General features: G+C 39.9%; 1 protein-coding gene across 1 annotated transcript in view; it reads right to left on the minus strand.

Annotated features, from left to right (window-relative positions):
• The window catches only part of CTNNA2 (catenin alpha 2), a 962,660-nt gene that overhangs the window by 224,846 nt on the left and 715,480 nt on the right, over window positions 1-22,334 (minus strand). Inside the window, exon 7 of the mRNA XM_046662353.1 lies at window positions 18,615-18,695. Within this exon, the coding sequence (XP_046518309.1) occupies window positions 18,615-18,695 (81 nt within the window). The remainder of the gene's footprint in view (window positions 1-18,614; window positions 18,696-22,334) is intronic.

Here is a 22,334-nt window from a genome sequence, read left to right on the forward strand (position 1 = left end):
GGCAAGGATGTTAGCTCAGGGCCAGCCTTCCTCAGCAAAAAGAGGAGGATTGGCAGCAGATGTTAGCTCAGGGCTAAACTTCCTCAAAAAAATAAAATAATAAAATAAAATAAAATAAATAAATAGAATAAGATTTTGTGGTCATAAATCATCTTTCTGGAGAGACATCTTGAAAATAAATTTCTGATCAATCAGTTAACTAGTTCAGTGTCATTCTAACTCAGTTCTTTAGCCAAACCATTAGATTAACAGTGGTCTGCTTCACATGTTCCACTATATGGCCATGAGCCAGGCTTAAAAATATCACAGGTGCAATTTCCTATTTTTAGAGATTTAATGAATTCATTAGTTAAAATGTTGTACCAAAGAGATAAGTCATGGGGACTAGGACAGGGAAGGGTTGATCAGGGCTCATCCTGAAGAATAATAGCAAGTGCTTGGATCCTTCTATTGGTTCTATTTTCTGCCCCAGCACACGAAGGACTGTGCTAAAGTCCCCTTCTCCTTCCACAATACGCAAGGGCAACTGCTTTCATGGGAAGAAGCAGTGAAATGTTGCTGTAGGATACAAGGGAGCTCTGGGATCGTTGTGGATCTTCAGATGGCCTCAATCCGGCAGCTACAGAAGCTTTCCATGGTTTTGGTAAAAATGTTAGCAGAAGATGTAGCCCACAGTTGCTGGGTGCAGTATAAGGAAGCAAAAGAGAGGTTGGTGGAATGGAGGGTGGATGCAGAAGGCAGAAGCTAACTGCAGCAGTAAGGCGTGGAGGGGAGGAGGTGGTGAGGAGAGTGGGAAGGGATTGGGGAAAATTACTATTTCATATTAACAGATTTTATTTAATGCTTATTTTGTGCCAGGTACTGTTCTAAAGACAGAATAACTCACTTACTTCTCTCAAGAGAGAAGGCTAGTATTTTCTCCATTTTACAGGTAAGGAAATTGAGGCCACAGAATTAGGTCACTTGCCCACATTTACATGACTAAAAAGTGGCAGTGGCAGGATCTGAATCCAAGTCGTCTGGCCCTAGAGTTCACGCTCTAAACTGCTAATGTAACACAGTCTCTCATATGTCTACATTGTGCCAGCTTTGCATACATTATTGACCAAAAGCAATGGACTATATGATGGTCGTGTACAAAATTCCAGGAACATACGTGATCCAGCTCCCTGGATGATGAGTGACATGCATAAAGAATTCTGGAAGCCTCCTCTGAGATAACAGTAAAATGAAGAAAACCCCAGTTGAGAGGATGGAAGAACAGATCCAGTGGCAGATGGACACCACAGGAGGGAATCAGTGGTCCCACCAGAGGGAGAAGTAATGCTGAGTCCTAATGAATCCCCACTCCAGGAGTGGAAACGGGCCTGCTGGATACTCACTATGAGACTCTGTGACTTCCCTGGGCTTTAAGAGTCTGTGAAAAAAAATGGAGGACTCATAGTTCAAGATAGGTCTACTGCAAAAAGGTATTGATGGGTTATACTTGCTCTTTTGTAACCATTTTATTATAACTTATTGGTCAAAGTGTTTTAAAATGGTAAACTGTGAGATTCTCAAAAAAATGCTCAGGGGCCGACTCCGTGGCCGAGTGGTTAAGTTCGCGTGCTCCGCTGCAGCGGCCCAGGATTCAGATCCTGGGCGCGGACATGGGACTGCTCGTCAGGCCACATTGAGGCGGCGTCCCACACCCCACAACTAGAAGAACCTGCAACTAAGATATACAACTGTGTACGGGGGGGGTTGGGGAGATAAAGCAGAAAAAAAAAAAAAAAAGATTGGCAACAGTTGTTAGCCCAGGTGCCAATCTTTAAGAAAAAAAAAAAAAAAAAAAAAAAAGCTCAAGCCTAGGGAAGTGAGACCCCTCCCAGAATGATGGGATCCACTTTCCATGGTTTGAGATTGTAATTATGGTATGCATGAAAATCTATAAACTAGATAGTGGCAGAGGTGAGAGAAGCTCTGTCTTATTACACAGAGATCTTTGAAAGCTGCAGATGAAGGTTAGTACTGTGACAATCTAGCATCCTAATTTTCATTCTTCTTCTTAAGAGTTTTAGGATCAAATCATATTCGTCCTAAATATATCTCTCTCTTACATAGTCCACGAGCACAGGCACATCCAAGGGGGGAGCCAGAGTCCTCAGCAGTCGGGACCAGGACACCTTGAACTTGGTAGCACCCAGCAAGTGCAGAGACTCATAAATACTGCCTTCATTAGCTCATGGGCCCTGTGATTTGTGTCTCTGATGAACAGGGGCACATTTCTTGACCCCTCCAGTAAACAGGCAATGTAATTCCTCTGTAAATTGACTATTAGAATGGTTTAAATGCCCTTGCCTACAAGCTGAAAGGCATAGTTAACACTTTTTACATAAGCTAGAAGACCAAAATTTAGCTATCAATCAACCAGGGCAGAAAGGAATGACTTGACAAAATCATTCGTTAAGTCTGACAGGAGTCAAGAACACAAGGCTTTCTTCCAACTGTTTAAATGTATGTGTGACAAGGGAATATTAATTGCATAAGACAAGACATTTAAAGGTATTAGCTCAGCACTACCAGTCTATTTTACCCAATTAAGGCTATTCATCAATGTAAATAACTGCATTTTCTTCAGCAAACTGAAAAGAATGCAGTCAATGGATCATACCTACTCTAATAATCCACTTCTTCATGTAATGGGAGGGCAGAATGATGAAAGGATAGACACAGTTTAACTCACAAAACCAAGAAGAAAAATAAACAGTCTAAAAAAATGGCCAAAAGTGTCTGCCTATGGGGTAGGATGTGAGGAGTGCGTGATGTATATTGAGCTGCCTTCAAATAGATACTGCTGAAGTGTTTTGCACAAAGTCTAAAAACCCACAACCATTTGATGAATATGAAACAGTTCCCTGAAAAAGACAGTATAAGAAAAAATGGCTCTCCTCAGCCAACTAGAATCACAGAAGCTAAAACTTGGACGAGAATTTGAAGGCTGTATGTCCAATTTTAATCTATCCAACGAAAGGATATCTCTGTGATTCATTTTAATGGACACATGGTCATTTATTTAAAAAAATCAGCTTATTGAGGTATAATTGACAAATAAAACTGTAAGTTATCTAAAATGTACATCGTGGTGATTTGACATATGTATACACTGTGCAAGGATTCCCTCCCATTTGGTTAATTAACACATCCATCACCTCAGATAGTTTTTTGTTGTTTTTTTTTTTTTTGGTGATAACATTTAAGTTCTACTCTCTTCACAGATTTCAATTTTACAATACAATGTTATCAACTGTAGCCAACATGTTTTACATTATATCCTCAGACCTTATTCATCTTATAGCTGAAAGTTTGTACCCTTTTGCCAACCTCTCCCTCCTTCCCCCAGCTACCAGCCCCTGGCAACCACTTTTCTATCCTCTATTTTTATGAGTTTCATTTTTTTCTTTTTAAGAGTCCACAAACAAGTGATACCATGCAGCACTTGTGTTTCTATTTGGCTTATTTTGCTTAGCATAATGCCCTCAAGGCCCATCCATGTTGTCACAAATGGCAGGATGTCTTTCTTTCTCATGGCTGAATAATATTCCATTGTACATATACTGCATCTTCTTTACCCATTCCTCTGTTGATGGATACTTTAGTTTTTCTCATATCTTGGCAATTGTGAATAATGCTGCAATTGACATGACATGCAGATATCTCTTCCATATACTGTTTTCATTTCCTTTGAATGTATACCCAGAAGTGGGATTGCTGGATCATATGGTAGTTCTATTTTTAACTTTTTGAGGAAGCTCCATACTGTTTTCCATAGTGGGTACACAAGTTTACATCCCCACCAACAGTGTACAAGGGTTTCTTTTACTTCACATCCTTGCCGACACTTGTTATTTCTTGTCTTTTTGATAACAGCCATTCTAACAGGTGTGAAGTGATATTTCACTGTGGTTTTGATGTGCATTTCCCTAATAATTAAGGATGTTGAGCACTTTTTCATGTATCTATTGGCCCTTTGTGTGTCTTCTTTAGAAAAATAACTATTCAGGTTCTCTGCCCATTTTTTAATGAGATTATTTGTTTTGGGGGTTTATTTGCTATTGAGTTGTATGAGTTCTTAATATATTTTTGTTATTAAGCCCCTATCAGATATACGATTTGCAAAACTTGTCTTCCTCCGTAGGTTGCCTTTTCATTCTATTGATGATTTCCTTTGTTGTGCAGAAGCTTTTTAGTTTGATGTAGTCCCACTTGTTTATTTTTGCTTTTGTGGCCTTTGCTTTTGTGTCAAATGCAAAAACTCATTGCCAAGAGCAATGTCAAGCAATTTACCCCCTATGTTTTCTTCTAGGAGCCTTACGGTTTCAAGTCTTATGTCCAAGTCTTTGTACCATCTTGAGTTGATTGTTGTGTATGGTGTAAGATAGGGGTCCAGTTTCATACTTTTGCATGTAACTGTCCTGTTTTCCTAACACCATTTATTGAAGAGACTATCCTTTCCCCATTGTACATTCTTCACTCTAGATGTTCATCCTTGAAAACTAATAAAGATCTCATAATTGTTTGTCTTCAAATGTGCACTACAAAATATTTTTCTGATCTCAAAGGGGGAAAAAAGGGTCCATATAAATACAACACTATTATTAAGGATATTTAAATATTATGCCAAAGAAAAGAAATGAGCATAAATGCACAAAATTTTAACGGTGTAGATAGTAATGCAATTAGCTCAAAGGAGGCAGGAAACTTACTGTAAGAGTAATGGAAGTTCTCAGAGAGGAAAATATGCTGTATCTCTTTCTTACTTTATTCTACTCTCTCTACTCAGTGATTAGTGTTTACTCATTTATTCCTTCTTACAATATTTGATGAGCTCCTGGTGTACCAAGGATTATGTTTGGCCATGGATACAGAGAAAAAGAAGATAAGCCATCTATTCTCACTTAGTGCTGAAAACTCCTCTACTATCTCAATTCCCAATTAGTAAAAGGCTTGTGATTAACTTGACCACATATATACTTGACTGGCCTCATAAATGATGCTGGTTAGAGGCAACCATGAGTTCCTCCTGTTAAATGTGTTGGAGGCTGGGCTAAGGAACACACTAAAAAAGTCCAAATTTGTTATACTCCCTTCACATCATATTACTTAAGATTTTGTCCCACTTAAATTGTCCTCTCAGGATTTCTCCACACCTCCATCAGGACAGACTAACTTGCAAATACCCAATTTGTCAGCCCAGAAGATTTGGCATTTCAAAAGGGTGGAATTTTAGGTTTCATAGGTGAAGGTGGAAAAAACATTTCTAGTATAACTCCTTTGCTTAGATCTCTTAACTCATACTAAAAAGCAGACTGATTCTTCTGCATATTTGGAAGGTCTACTCAGTTTCTGGCTACTTATTGCCTTTAATAGTAATCCTATGCATGTTCATTTTTATAGCTTGCAGAGAACTTACCTAGACATTATTTCATTTGACCTTCCTTGCAATGTCGTAGTCGGGGTGAGGGGTGTGATTTGCAGGATGAGCATCATTTTCTTTGTTGTATAGATGAAGAATGGGAGGATCCACTGGTTGCACATAGCATATGTCAGAGTCAGGTCTTCTGATTCTAAGAATAGCACTATTTTACTTAAGGTCCATGTGCCCCAACTGGACAAAGATCATCTTTTTTTCCATTCTTCACTCCCACATCTAGTCACCCACTCACCCCCAGAATTATATCCCCTCCAGCATTGCTTGTCACAAAAGAAGATCTAAATTTAGATGCTGGATATTTCATCCTGAGCATTTAATATCTGCAATTGATTAACTGGCATTGAATGGGCATGAATCCAGGGAGCTTGAATCCAGGGTGAGAGAGTCAAGAGTTGTATCAGATAAGTTCACCCCAGGAAGGACCCTTAGAAGCTTATGAAATGCTACTCAAAGAAAATGTTTGATCTTCCTACAACAACATTGTCAATTGGGAGAGGCAATGATTGAATAGATGGATTTGATGGCAGGCCAACAGCAGAAGCTTATAAAAAGTGTGTGGTTAAAGGGTTTGAAGAAAGATACAGAAAACAACTCTCTAAAACCACATTTCTTTCTGGTGGGGTCAGTCCGACACATCTACCACAGTGTGGTAGGATTTGTACCAGATGGAGTCATTCGGCCCCATACTTCCATATTTCCTGCCATTCCACATAACAGCACAAGACCAATAGGTCTCAGACAAATCCCTGTTGTAAATACAAGAGTCCCTGGCAGCACCCCAGCCCAAACTCACCAGTTCTCACTCCAGGTATCAGCTGAGTGACACTTCAGTTCATTTGAGCAGGATGGGAAACTTGGGGAAATAAGATGCTGTTGGGTATGGGAAGAAGGATCATGGACACTTCACTTGTTGGTATGGATAGCATTTATAAATGAACCTCTGAAGCTTCTGACCATTTGTGGTCATTAAAGAGTCCATCACATTTTCTAAAATGCGAAGCCATTCACCATGCTCTCCTGCTCTATTCCAATTATGGATAACCGTGTGCCTCTGAGCTAATTCTTATCTCCAGAGCCTGCCACCATATGCTATACTTCTTCACTTCCTGTCTTTAACTATTGCACAGCGTTGCATTTCCAACAGCTGCTGAATTTTCCCCTAGAGGGACTTCATTTCAGATAGAGGCCTAATGATTATTCTACATTTCCAAGTTTGTGGAAATCCTATAAAATGACTGGTGCTGTTGCTGTTTAAGGGAAGGCTTGAGACAGAAACAGATTTCAGGTCCCTCCATTTTCAGAGGATCTGGACTCTTACATTATATTTGTTTTATCTGAAGCAGACTTACTTCCAGATGACTGGGTTGCCTTACTTTCCAGTAAAGGGCCAGCTAGCATATATTCTAGTCTTTGCAGCCAGTTCATCTCTGCCACACCTACTCAACTCTGCCATTGTAGCACAAAGCTAACATTACAATTTTATTTACATAAATAGCAGAGGGCTGGAGATGGGCCACAGGTCATACTTTGCAGCACCTATTCGACATGGTTCATCAGTGGATTTTAGTCTTATCCCCTTTCACTGTCCATGTCACTCTTTTGCAGCACTGCGGCAATTCCCTGGCTATTTCCACCTCCATTCACCCAGTCCTTCTTTATAACTGAGCATCTGCTGGACCCAGCAACTACCTGCTTACAAAGAGAACTGAGAGAGCTAGAGAGGTCCTCGAAGAGCCCCCAAGTGGCCAGTTTGACCAGTGTTATTTGACCAAGTTGACTTGTTCTCTCTTTGCCTGATGCTCTGCTAGAAAACATAGGTTATTTCTGTGGTCTCTAAGCAATTCCTTCTCTAGCAGAAGCTCTGAGGTAAGGAACAAAGAGGAGAGGGAAGATGTAGAAGACTAGAAATTGTTGGCTTTTCCTAAAAATTGTGTGGAGGAAGGAGGTATCTGGCTGGGTTGCCCCACCTGCCTGATATAGGTGCTCTGACCTGGACTGAACTCCAAATCCTGATATTTCCTCCTAATTTGGCAAATATATTGAGGGTACTTCACAGCCTGGCCAAACACACAGTGAATGCACCCAAAGAGCACCAGGCAAGCTGGTTGCTATGGTAATATACACACACAATGACTAGTTGATCAGCCACAAGTGATCTGCTTTCAACCCGTTATTATGGTGTCTATGGATATAGCCTCAGGGCCACATTGATCTAAGCCTGTGGATTTCAAAGGAGGGGCTGAGGGAAACCTGCTGGGCCAGGCAAGCTTCATTAGTGCTGACTTCTTCCTGCTGCTGTAACTCCATGCCCTCCCTCCCCCATGCTCAACAGCCCAGACCTCCCAGCTGGTCTTACCCAAAGGTGCTTTTCAACTTTACGGTCACCCCCTTTACACGTCTGCACCTTAAACTGCAGCTATTTAAGGCAGCTTGATCCTCACTGAAATTGAGAGAATCAAACGAAAATATAGAAGTCCTGCCCTTAACAGTTAACAGGATTGATACACTCATGAAAAACTAAGAAACTGTGGAATGAGAGAGGAGGAGCTGGAACTGGTTATTCGCCCAAACATCTAACAAGCACTTATGGTTGGATCGGATGGAAAATCCCCTCTTATCACCAAAGAACACAAATTGTTCTTCTTTAATCCTGGAACACTCGGGCACCATCCGTTCAACTGTTTCTCACTGGATATACCAGGCAGGACTGCTAGTCTCATGATCTGCATTTAATCAGATACCCCCTCAGCTAACTTAAAAGTCCTTTACTTTTTTCCCCTATTAATTAGAAAAATAATTATCAAAATCTCATTTCTGATTCAGTGTCTTGCATGGGACTGGACATCGATAGGGATGGTTTAAGGAGGAAAAAATTAGTGATTATATAACAGGAAGCCTATTATTGTGATTTTTATTGAGAATCTCTAGACCCATTATTAATTGATATTTATCTTATACTTTTCCCATTAAGGGAATTTTAATAAAAGCTATAAACTAAGACAAAAGTGTATCAGCTTTAACAACTATAGTCATTAAAAGGACAGGCTTCAGAGTCAGCCAACTGGGTTCTCTAACTTATAAGCTGTATATCAGTAAAAACTTTAATGTCAGAACTTCAACATTCTACTCTGTAAAAAGAATATATATATATATATACATTTTTCTTGGTAGTAACACTCTTCTTCAGAATGTTGTAGGGATAGTAGATAAAGTGCTGAGGAAAGAATGGACAATAAACAAATGTTAAACAGTTTCAGTGGGTAGCTTTGCTTTCTTGACCTTCATGCATAACCAGGTACAAATGGCAGAAATGGATCAGATGATCAAGAGAGTTGGTTATTTCAACTGTCTCAATGATGAGATAGCATCAGCTGCTCAGTTCCTCGGCCTAACTCCTCTTAGCACTCAGGCTATGGAAAGGCAAGCCAATTGATGGTGAAGCCATGAGTTCAGATGCCTTAATAATAGTCATTATCTGTAGGTCCCTGGAACTCTAAATAGAGTTGTTTAAGAAAGGTTTTATTTGGGTCTTAAACTTGCGTAAAGCAGAAAAAAACATTAGTTTTACACAACATAATCAACATCAGTGGTTGATAATTACAAAATCACTGATCTTAACTCAATTTTCTAACTACTAAAATTGCCAGTAATGGTACCAGCTGCTGGGTGAAGGGATGAGCTTCCATCTCTCTAGCAGAGACTGACAAAGAGAGTCTTAAGGATGCTGAAAACAAACTTTTGCCCTTGTGAAAGACCTTAGTGGTCCCTTCCACCTCTAAGAGTTTATGAACCCATGACTTCTGAATCCATATCTCCCTTTTCAAAGATAGGTGAGAAATAAGCCCCTAACATATTACTGCTTTTCTTTCTTATCTCTCCTTTTCCCCAACTCCTACCCCCTCCCCTGATTTGGGAGGTAAATGAAATCTTCATACACATGTAACCACACAATCATCATTCAGATTTTAAAATAAGCATTTAAAGAGATTGTATCCTTCTTCTTCGATTAAAGATACATGTGATTTTTTCTCCCTTATTGGGGGACATTTCTTTGCCAAGGCAATTAAATTTCTTAGGATTTTTTTTCTGTATGTGAAGAAAAATTTCCATGCTCCAGCCTGACAAAAATACCTGTTCTGTGTACAGTTTCCTGAAATGTGGCACCATATGTGCATCAGTAAACATTATGTGTAGAGTAAATTAAACTGAGCCTTATAATTAGGCAGTAAGGAAATTACTGTAGACCTGAAAGAGTAAATCAGCAGTATTAAAATGCTCTCCATTTTCTCTGAAGCACTTCAGAGTGCCATAAAAAGCCCGTGTCACTGTGATAAACATTGAGAAGAAATGCATTTGGAGCAAGACAACCTTTTAAAAGACACCACAATTCAAACAGGTCTTCAACTCTGGAGTCCAAGGTGTCATCTCATAAAATTTAAAAGCCAGCCCTTTTGCCACTAATGTAGGGGAAATAAAGAAAACCACCTGACATTGAGACTTTTGGGGGGAACTTTCTCATACAGCAGGTGCAGTAAAGACTTTAAGAGATAGACGCTCTGCAGCAGAGCCAAAACTAAGGCAAGATTTACCCATCATAAACAAAATAGCAACACTGTAAATAAAGACAGGATCATGATTGCTAGGGTTTTTTTTCTTTTGCTTCAGGCTTCAGTGTGCCTCAGCACAGCCCTGTAACTGATCCTGTCCTTATTTACAATGTTGATAATTTACTCATCATGGATTTTTTGTATTAATTTCAATTTTATAAAATACTGCATAAAAATACTCTTTATCTTGATTACTGGGTTTTTTGGTGCTCCCTAAAATCTCATGCCTAAGGCTAGTGCCTGGCTCACCTCACCCTCCTCTTGGCCCTGCCCCAGAAAGCACAGATCTTGCCAAGCTCTTCAACACAGCACAGAGAACAATCAGACGATCCATTTCTAAGCTTGGTCCATGGGGAGAAGGGGCTCAGGCATGGACTCTCCGTCTCTGGAAAGAGGTATTGTATCTACGAACTGGCGAGGTCTAGTAGAGGCCAAATGGATTGGAGAGGAGCTGGAGGGCTTCACACATCCTCAAATACATCTCCCAATGGACTGCGATGAGGTCTGAAAATTCCCACTATCAGAAACAAAGGCAGTGGAATTCAAACCTGGTAGAACATCACAAATTATCTGGAAAGCTTACTATGATACAGAGTTTAAGGTGCCACCACGTGTACAGGAAGTCAGAATCTCCCAAGGCAGAGCTATATACCTACATTTCAGCAGGTTCTTGAGCTATTCTTTTTCTTTCTTTCTTTCTTTCTTTCTTTTGTGAGGAAGATTGGCCATGGGCTAACATCCATGGCCAATCTTCCCGTTTCTGCCTGAGGAAGATTGTCACTGAGCTAATATCTGTGCCAATCTTCCTCTATTTTATGTGGGACATCACCTGAGCGTGGCTTGACAAGTGGTGCCAGGTCCGTGCCTGGGATCCAAACCTGTGAACCCCAGGCTGCCAAAATGGGGCACACAACCACTATGCCACTGGGCCAGTCCCTGACCTAACTTTTCTAAAGCCAACCCAGCAACAGAAAACCTCTAGGTTAAGGCATAGATGCTGTCTCTTAAAATGGAAATAGCCATTATTATCACAGTATAAATGGACTCTATTTTTGGTGAGGAAAACAGGCCCTGAGCTAACATCTGTTGCCAAGCTTCCTCTGTTTGCTTGAGGAAGATTGTTGCTGAGCTAACATCTGCAGCAATCTTCCTCTACTTTGTACATGGAATGGTGCCACAGCATGATGTGATGGGCGTTGCATAGGTCCACGCCCAGGATCTGAACCTGCAAACCTTGGGCCACCGAAGCAAAGCACACGAACTTAACCACTATGCCACAGGGCCAGCCCCTAAATAGACTTTTTAAGTTAACAAATCTAGTTCTTAAAACAATGGAACTAGAGATATGAGAGTTCATAATGGAGGGGAGTTGCTAATTGGGATATTTCTTGGGTAGGATGGCTGCATACAGGGGATTCTTCATTCTTTCAACACGTGTATGATGCTGGCTTACTTCATTTAGGGTACTAGGATATGCCCTGAAGAAACAAAGAATCATAAGACGTGGGTATAGGCAAAAACACTTACAACTTAAATCTACTGCAAAAAATCCCATGATAAAGGTATTTTAGAATGCCCCAGTAGCCTACTGGATAAACCCTGTTTATACAATTGGATAAAGTTGTGATGATAAGGTGACACTTAAGCTAAGCCTTTCAGGAAAAATTGTGAAGTTTCCTGGAAGCAAAAAAAAAAAAAAAGAGGGAGAGAGGGCAATCCAGGCAGAAGCTACAGCAAATGCAAAGATACAAGGATGTGTGAAACTGGCTTAATAGACTGCTGGATCTTCAGTGAGGTGGAGACAGGGAGGCCAGGGTTAAGGGGACTGGTTATGAGGCTATGACCATCATTTTTGTGAAAAGTGATTAAGCAGTGCCAATGGGAGTGGAAAGGAAAGAATGGACTCGATATATATCTAGGAGGTGGAATTGACTGGACTAAATGCCTGTCGGGGATTTAAGGAATGATCATGAGAGGAATTGCATAGGGCTGTAACCCTTTTGAAAAGCTTACCACAGTAGGAAGCACACAGTAGTGTACTGTGGGGGTAGGGTGAGGGTTTGGTGTTAGGTACCCTGGAAATTTCATTCAGTCAAGGAGGACAAAGTTTGATCAAGGGCATATAAAATAAATAGATGGATATTAAAACCAACACCATCTTCTTCATAATTTTCTGCTCAAGCAAAGAGCAATGTTGAATTCCCTCAGCCATCATCAGTGACATCCCTGGGAGCCAGGAGGGCGCAAAGTGATGAGATCCTAGAGCAAACAGGCTTCCACCAGGGCTGGTGGCGACAGCAAGAGAGGCTCTGCTCACTTCACAGGAAGATGGCTCACTTTCTAAATTTCAGATCTATCCAGCCTCCTAGGGAAATGGGGAGATCAAGAAATATCAGCTGTCCTGATGGAAATTTCCCCTGGGAAAACTGATGCGAGAGACTTTTCAGGTAATAAAAGGTAACCTCAGCAGGTAGGGGTCAAATGGAACAGATATATTTGGCCATAAGCTGGCTGCAATAATCCACTGAGCACATTCAGTCAGAATCAAGGCAACCAGCTTCTATCATCAGCTCTAGAAACACCTCAATTCAGGCCATAGTGGCAAACTCTGCATAACACACTTTAAAATTATCTCCCTTCCGGTCACAATTTGGCATAAGAAATCCCAGCCTACACATAGCCTCCAACAACAAATATAGGCCAACCTCACTTAACCGAGATGGGTGTTCTGAAATGAGTGTCCTGGTAAGCTGAAAGGGCATTCTAAAAAAATTCTTGTTGTTTACATTATCATCATCAAAAATCTTCCAAATTTTCCTACTTAAGAATTTCATCCTGGAAAATACGATAGAATTTTTCTATAATCCTATAGTGGATCTTCCAGGGTCAGGATCAAGATTCTTAATGGCATTCTCATTGCCTGGAACAGGAGAACAAACAAAATGCAGATGTTCTCTTGAACGTGTTTTGGGATTCAGTCATTGCTATTTTCCCTTCCTCTTCCCACTTTTCCTCGACTTCCAGGGCCTGGAGAAACTAGCAGAAGAGAAGAAATCAGTAGCTGAAGCTTCTATTTAATTGAATGTTTTCCTATTCACACATATGTTTTAGATCCCTCTGCTCACTACAGTGTGTTATTTGCTTAATCAATGTTGATCAAGCTACTGGATTGTTACTGTGATCTAGACTTGCTGGTGAGAGAGAGGTCAAGCCTGGTGTCCTCCACAAGCCTGTGTTAATGTGTGAACAATCAATCAAATGTTGGCTCACAGGAATAGATTAAACCACTTCATGACTTCTACAGTGTCTTCATAAGGAAAGAACTTGCCTATAGTGAAATTTTAAGAAGTACTTCCAACTGATGAAATGATGTACTTTGAACTTAACCTAATCAGTGTTTTCCAGAAGATAAACAAGTACGCGGAGGTCTGACATTCAGGGCTATTGTATCAGGATTTTCCTAAGGTGGCTTGAATATATAATCCATGATCAATAAGCATGTCCAAAGGATGGTCTTTCACAGTATTCTTGAGACCTCTCCTATCTCTACCCTTTTCCTCCTGGCCTTTTTGATTCTTTGATGTTTCTGATGCCATTTATGTTCAGCCATCCCTGAGCTGCTTATGTTGTGTATTTCAAATCCCAATTGCTGTATAATCATTTTATGGATTCCATACTTTTATGTCACAGAAATCTGACCTAGGGAACAAATTATAGGGATTATTAGTTTTGACATACATTTTCAGTGTGAAGAACACAAACCTTAATATTTGGAGGAAATCAATATATTTTATTTTACCATTTTTATTGTACCCATATAGATAGCTTTGTGTCCTTATGAGGAAAAGCAGATTCAAGTCTGAAAATAAATGATTTTAAAATCTTTTCTTACAATGAATCTAAAAATAATTGGCCCCATCATGAGCAGATATGAGAAAAAGAATTGGATGCCTTAAAATTCCTTTTCTCCGCAAATGTTTTGGAAAGTCTGTAATTCACGATTTGGGAAGACAGCTACCTAAACATAACAGCACTTTTTAAAAAAAGGATCCAATGAACCATAACAGCTGGAGACCTGAGAGATCACATCATATCACAAACAAGAACCATATTTTTACATTCACCATAGATTTTTTTCTGTCTGCAATATGTATATGTCAGCCATCCCAAACCCTAAAGCAGTAAAGGCAAAGGTGTTGTTGAAAAGCACAAAGCACCTCTATATATTTATGTGAACCCTTCTTCTTCCTCAACTGCATCCCCCAGAGTGGATTAGTGTATGGGCAACCCAAGTGCATATGCTGGTTCTGTGGAGAGGCAGGACAGGGAAGGGTTCTGAGCAAAAGACCCTGCAAGCTAGACTGATTGATAGGCTGGAAGCTCCAAGCATCCACACTTTGTGTGCCCATGGGTACATTACCTTGCTTCATGTCCTCATCTGTAAAATGGGCATGGTGACAATCTGTTCTATCTCACAGAGCTGGTGGGAGGAAATGTACTCCATTCATGGAGAGAACTTAGAACAGTGCCTGGCACATTGTAAGGACACAATACATGGCAGCTTTAGTTTATTCTACATTTTGTGGATAATTATTTTACAAGCTCTTGTTGATGATGGCCCACCTTTAGCCATAGTTCTTATATAAGGAATTGGGTCACTAAGGAGACATTTGAGGAAATTCATCAGCTATAATTATTTCTTACTAATCTTCGAAGATTTTTCTGTAGCCCTGTCTGGAGGCAGGATCTTGATAAATCAACCATTATGTGACATGCTTTGCTAGTTTGTTTTTAATCCTTTGTCATATAATCCATTCTATTAAGTACTCATCCCAATGTGAAAGCATTCTATACATGGTTTTTGTTGTCTGTTGAAAATGTTTTGATGGCAATAGCAAAATCGACACTTTTGTCAAGTTGACACTCACTGAATCTCATTGCTGGAATTGTTGTGATGGCTATTAAGGGTGAAGGGATAAGAATTAGGCCCTTGATTGGTTTGGGGAATGAGAGAGTTGCTAAATTTAGCAACAGCCCAACGTGTTATTATTACTATTTATTATCTTCTCATAGGGAAACATTTGGGGCCTGATTTGAATATTAACTTAGAAAAACAAACTAATAAAAGGACCAAAATAATAACCAGGATAAACCAGCATCCCTGTAAGTTTAGGGAAAATTAAGAGACCATGCCTAGAATAGTTCACAGGAGGAGGAGGACATCTAGGAGCAGCTGGTAGACACCGACTGGGTCTTCTCCAAGGGATGGACAGACCACGTGGGCTACTAGGCACCCAGGCAGGGAGTCAGCCAAAGCTTTTCTTTTTTTAATGGTCTGATTCCACAATCACAGCAGTGACAGTAGCTCAGACATGGGGCATACTGTGCCTACAGCTCTAAAATTAAAACATCATGCTTAAAGCTGGTAGTTATATTCCCCTAAATCCATTTTTAATTCCAAACAAAATACTCTTAAGAGGGTTCTGCTCTACCACTGCCCACTCTCACGAGTTTAATTGGTAATACGGTGCCATGACAATCAGTTTTAAATAACAGCTTTGGGGTCCTGTGGCCTTTTTCACAACTTGTGACTCCCCGGTTTCTTGGGATATACTACCTGAAGAAAGGGGTTCTCCTTACCTGAAAATTCTACTTAACAGAAATCCTTTTTGTTCAATTACACTTGATTTTTTTCAAGTGTCTACAAAAATTTAAGTCCACTTTCTTTCATTAGGGAAGTCGAAGATAATGATCATGATTGACTTTATTTCTTTTTAATTTGGTGAATAGAACTTTGCAAGACTCCAAGGTTACCCTTCTGAAGGACATTGCCCAAACTTAAGGCTGTGAAGAAGAGGCAAGACACTGAAAGAGTAGAAACTTACAAAGTCACTAGAAATATTATTCTTTGATTTCAACTTTTCTTCCCTATGTGATCTGATTGCTCTAAATATTCTAAATATTCTATAAAGAAATATATGTGTACAGAGAAGTGGACATGGATAACTGAGGGTTCTCATTTAGAATCTCTTCTAACAAAGGCTTGTCTGTAACTTAAAGAACAGAAAGTCTTTCAGCAATAGAGAAATAATCATTTGAACCACTAGCATTCACTGGGCCACACTACATAGCTGATATCAGAGACTTACCTAAAACCTTGTTAATCCAATTAACTAGCTACCCAGCTCTAAGCTGAAGACCTACCTGAGCCAAACTAATCAGAGTCATTGAATGTTCCATCTGCATAAGTGCTAAGTAGTTTCTGTTAAGATCAGAGAAGCTTTTGTACCACTACAGGTGTACATGGAGAAAAAGAAGAGATGGGAAGAAAGACAAAAATATCCCAACATATGAGTAGGGATGGAACTGACAGATGGGGACCATCCTAGTTCTGGAAAGGCAGATTGGGGAAGAGAGAGATGTTTGAACCAAATTCAGAGATGTGGTGTAAAATTATGCCATAACCGTTAGATCTTAGTATCGTGAAACAATTCTCTTTTTACCTTTATTTTCCTGAATCTTTGGGAAAGGTGAGCAGAAAAAAAATATCTTATGCATGGAATGATTTCAAGGGATGACATACTCCTTCCACTGCCCTCCCAAAAGAAGCTCTCCAGGGAGCTTGTCACCAAAGCATTTAAAATTCCACCATAAATCCCACCTTCAAATTTCACCATTGTTCCCAGCTAAAAACAGTCAACTCTTTTCTGAGAATTGTAACACCAGAGCAAAAAGTACTTTATCCATTCCTTTGACAAGACAAAAACGTGCTATGATAGGTCCATAAATGCAGAGAACTGAGGGGGTTGGCTCCTGAATGTAAAAGAATGGTCCCTACTCAAACCAAGAGACTGGGGAGGTGAGAAGACTCAGTTCATGAATTCTGTCTGGTTGACAATCTAGCCAAAGGCAAGTCCCACTCCTTTTAAAATCTGTGACTATCAGGCCTTAGGACCTCCGGCATAGGAAATGAATGAGGATTGATTTATCCAATCTTATACAGCTCAAAGATAGCTTACAGATCTAGTTTGGCTCCCTACTTTCCTAGATGAGAAAAGGAGACCAAGAGATAAAGGATCCACAGTCTCACAGGCAGGTCAGTGGCAGAGCTAGAAGTAAAACTTTGGGCTCTAGAGACCTGATTCAGTGTTTACCATCAACCCTAGACCCAATTCCTACTACCTCTATCATTTCACATCAGACTGGGGCTTTGTATGGAGACATGGTCTAAGAGGGCAAGGAGAAGCTGACCAGGCCATATATCTATTTGGTATTACTTACTAATGCCAAAGAGGAAAATACTTTATTCTCCCTTATTTCGAGGTAAAATAAAAAGAAAACACTTTCCCCAAGAGGGCTTGTTAGCTGGGCAGTCAAACTAGAGTCTTCATATTCCAGAACTAATTGTGATATCTTCTGGAGAACATTAGCTCAAGTGTGTCTACACATCTAGTGATATCCTAAAGAAAGCCTAGAAGCTCCCCAGCAGTAATCAGAAGTGGTGTCTTCTTCTCATTCAAACCATTTCTGAGATGCTCCTTGGCCATTCTTGCCCAGGCAGATTACTAACCTTATCTGTACTTTACATGCTATAGGAGCGAGTGCCAGATCCAACCATTCCGGTCCAGTTTTTCCAGCTGCAGAAAGTAAAGCTGGTGTTGCCCCAGGCAGGTAATTGGTTCGGACTAACATAATCAATACTTGAGGAATGAGATGGATATATGCAAAAGCTACCAGTGGAAGACAGGATCGCCTCTCAGGCAGTAATCAAGAAGGGATTCTGTTGTAACTTAAAGATGGTATAACTCTTCTAGAGAAAGAACACCACCAAAGAAAAAGTGGAGCTCACCATGGAAACATATAAAATAAAGGTTACAAGACAATAGGGTTACCGGTGTTCATGTAGCACTTTCAAGATGAAAAAAGGCACTGACCAGAGATTCCCCTCCCCCACCAAATGGGCCCATCAGACTAACGATGCCATTAGCCATTCAATCATCCAACTACCTTTCCTCCATTTGATTCACTGCTTCCCAAACAATCATCTGATAAGCAAACTTTCTCCTGGATTACGACTCCGAATTAAATACACTGGGTCAGAGACCTTAATTGGCCCATCAGGGTTGTATTTCTCATTAACCATTAGCATTCTTGTTTATTCATTGAATCTTTTGGAAATTTGATAAGTAAGGACCAGCAGAAATCAGAGACAACTCTTTGCATACCTGCATCTGGAAATCTGAAAAACAGAAGTAGAAAGTAGTGAATTCATCAAGTCTCTACCTGCAAAGACTGTGTCTGGGCTGTGAGCAGGCTGGCCCCTAAGAGGCTGTTTTCATCATCACGCCTCTTGCTGCTGTCATAGCTGTCTGCTCAGTAGACTCTACCTTGTTGATGGAATGTTTCTGTGTATATGCAGATGTTATAAAGAATAGCAACCTGAGCGTGAGCTCTGAGAAGACACCCTGAAAAACGGCATTCTTGGAAACCACCACTAAGTACCATGCACTTAAAATAAAAACAAAAAACAGTACCTGTCTCCTTAGATCTCTTGTTTTCTTGGTCATCTTATCAATTGCAATGTTTAGAGGATCTCCTTTTTCTTTCCTTCCAGTCTATCAAGAAAAGAGAAATAATTTCTGATTTAGAAAATTTAACATTAGTGACATTATAGGTTAAAAAAAATTCAGAAACACATTTGAGTTGTAGAGTCCAACCAATTTTACAAAAAGATTATTTTCAATACACAGCAAATATGATCTGGTCTCTAAAGTTTGTTTTCTCTGAAATAAAAATTAAAACTGATGAAAATCAATACATTTTGATGGTTACACATATGTCCATATTCAACTCTGCAAATCTGTTTTCTTCCCTTCTCCAGACACTGAATGATTAAGCAAACACAACAAGGATGTTTTGTTTTTGCCTTCAAATACAAATGCTTTGCACTTCTCTGTTATGTAAGGACACTTCTGAATAAAAGATGATCGAGATGATAAAAACTAAATTAGAAAAGAAATTTAAGCTAAATCATCAGAATTCAGAATTTCATACCAATATATCATAGGCCATATTGTAACTTCTGTATCAAAATCAAAAGAGATGCTTTACTCGAAAATATAGTGTTTGTAGTCTCCGTTCTGTCATGCAGTGGAATGTTAAACACGATAATAAGGAACCCACAGCTTGAGGTCATGAGGAAAATTTCCCTTATGACTGTAACAGGCAGAGATAAAGGGAAAAAAAAACACAAAACACTTTTTCAAATAAATTATTCACTTGGAATTTTCACTAGTTTCTTTCTTTTTCCTTTTTTTTCTATTTTTTTTTTTTGACGGCTGTAGTTAAACAATTAAAACCAACAAAACGGAATCTCCAATATTTTCTTAAAACAAGATTCCCATGGATAAAAAGATCTCTATAGGTTTATGGATGGTATTATCTTCCCTTTAAGAGAAACCTGTTTTCAAGAGCTCTGTCAAGTCTATTAAAATATCTAAACTTTAGTCAAACACCCTACAGATTTACTTATTTGTGGGCCTAGCGGCAGGCGAATTCTTGTTCCATACTCAGTCTCCATAAAATTCCATAGGTTTCTGCAGTAATTTGTGTATATCATGAAATGAGATCCCAGGTTATAAATTGTGTCTAACGGGATAATGTATTTTGGGATCCATAGAATTGCTATCCAAGAAATTTCCAAATGTTCTCTTCCAATGACAAAATCCAGGACACATGAAGTTGATGCATATACATCACATCTAGATTTAAAGCAGTGACTCTTTTCTGCAGCTTGCTTAATTTATCGTTTTTTTCTGAACAAATGTCTGATGTATAATTCTATAGGGTTTTCATGAAAAATCCCAAAACAGGACATATGTGTGTATATTTCTAATCATCTAAAACCCTACAAATCCCCATCATCCTTTTCACTCCCTGAATGCATATGCTGACCCTTTCAGATGTATACACTAAATTTTTAAGTAGAAAGAGCTTAAAACAGAGTGACTAACATTTACAACTGTGAAATATCAGCGTAAAAATAGCTCCAGGAAAACAAATGTATATGGAGAAGAACAATGTGTTGGTTTATCCTTCGAGGGAAGCTGGTTACACAGCCAGTGGGACTTCAGTGCCCCAACTCTCCACATTCAGGCGTGCTACAAGGGTAGAAGCCAGAGCTGTTTCTTGTTTCCTTGGTTTTCTCCTTGCCAATAGGATGTGTGCCATCAATGTATGGGGCACTTTTGTGGAGCTCTGAACCATGATCGTTCTGAGAACTGCAGATTTCCTAAGCCCTTTCCATTTATGAGAGTAATAAAAACTTACTTTGAAAATTAACAATTATGAGATAAAATGTGACTCTGAGAGAAGGAGACTAAATTACTGAGCTTTTTAATATAAGAAAAAAAATTCAAGACAGTGCGGGTATACAAAATAATTACTAAATAAATACTATGTGTCAGACACTGGGCTCATTTCATCCCGCCAGTGGTGTATCATTTTACAAATGGTGTACCATTTTACAAATGAGTAAAGGAAGATCAGAGCAGGTCTGGTACTAGGTAAGGAAGTGAAGTACTCACTTGAGGTATAACATTTAAGGGGAACCAAAGAACTCAATAATCAAGATAAATGATATTTTAATGCAATATTTAAAAACTCATAGGGCTGGCCTGGTGGTGCAGTGGTTAAGTGCGCATGTTCCACTTCTCGGCAGCCCGGGGTTCGCCAGTTCAGATCCCGGGTGCGGACACGGCACTGCTTGGCAAAAGCCATACTGTGGTACGTGTCCCACGTATAAAGTAGAGGAAGATGGGCATGGATGTTAGCCCAGGGCCAGTCTTCCTCAGCAAAAAGAGGAGGATTGGCAGCAGTTAGCTCAGGGCTAAACTTCCTCAAAAGAAACCCCCCAAAGAACAACAAAAAAACCCCTCAAAATTAATGCAAAAAATCCATGTTGAACAAATATCAAAATTTTAAATAAAGACAGGATCCAACAGGGCCAGGATTAGGGGGAGGTGAGTGAGGTGACTCATGCAAGTACAGGTCAGATAATTGCTAATTTTAAACTTAAAAAAATTGGGGAATGTATTTATACTAAAAAAAGAAGAAAAATCTTGTTTACCTAAAATTCAAATTTATCTGGAAGTCCTGCGTTTTTATGTGCGAAATCAGGCAACTGTACCCCGGGGGTAATAGCGATGTTCAAGATTGTAAGTGGGGTTGTGACAGACACATGTGAGAAAGCTTGATCGCCTCATCCTGTGAATAGAAGGGCAACATGGGACTCTGTATCCCATCTGGTATCAGTAATGTGTGACTGTGAAGCCTGTTTCCCTGAAACATGAGGCACCTATTGGTCACCATGGGCACACACAAAAAGTGAGAGCCACAGCCCTCATGCCCAAGGAGTTCCCAAACTAGGTGAACAGACCAGAACATGAGACTAATGACACGAACAACTCTGCAGGGACACTAGCACTTCGACTGGCTAAATGAGCAGCTCTGCACGGGGAGACGTTGCATTTGGGAAGTCACGTAATTTCACAGAGGGGTGGGGGAATTTAGCTAGATCTTAAGTCTTCCCTGAGATTTGAATGGGAAAGAGTGAGGCACTTGAGAGGAGAATTGAGTGGCTAAAAGAAAGGCAGCAAGACAAGAAACAGCAAGGTGGATTCTGAAAGGACACTGAGTGCAGTGGGCCAGCCTTTTCTCCATGATGCAGAGGAATCAGTTTGACTAGCTGTAGAGACGTTATTTTTATAAGAGCTTCTTCATAGTGTGATTGCTGCCAGCTATATTTTGATCTGCAAGCTCAGAGGATCTCTGGTGACATTAGCATTCCATGTCACTGCGTTTTTGGGATTCTGTTTGTATAATATTTGCAATCCTGGGTTTCTCTAGCTTCCAAGTCTTTAGCTGAAGGCAATCAAAAAAATGTAGGTGACTTGGGTGCTGTTTTTGTTCTCACTGTTTAGAGAGGCTGGGGAATGGTAAAGCAAGGACTAGAATTTAGGACATTTGGGCCACCGGCTGAAATCGTCACTTCACTAGCCTTTTGTTAGCTCTAATTTCTTTAAACAAGGTATGGATGCAGGAATAATGGTAGTAGCCCCTCAACGCTCAGATTTACATCCAAATGGGCACTAGCAAGCCATCACTGCATACTTTCCTGGGTTCTGTTTGGTCCCCACGTGGAAATACTTTTAAATTATCAGCCTAAATTGGACAGGAAGCCAATCACCGAGAGA

This window comes from Equus quagga, chromosome 5 (assembly GCF_021613505.1).
Source record: "Equus quagga isolate Etosha38 chromosome 5, UCLA_HA_Equagga_1.0, whole genome shotgun sequence".
NCBI lineage: Eukaryota > Metazoa > Chordata > Mammalia > Perissodactyla > Equidae > Equus > Equus quagga.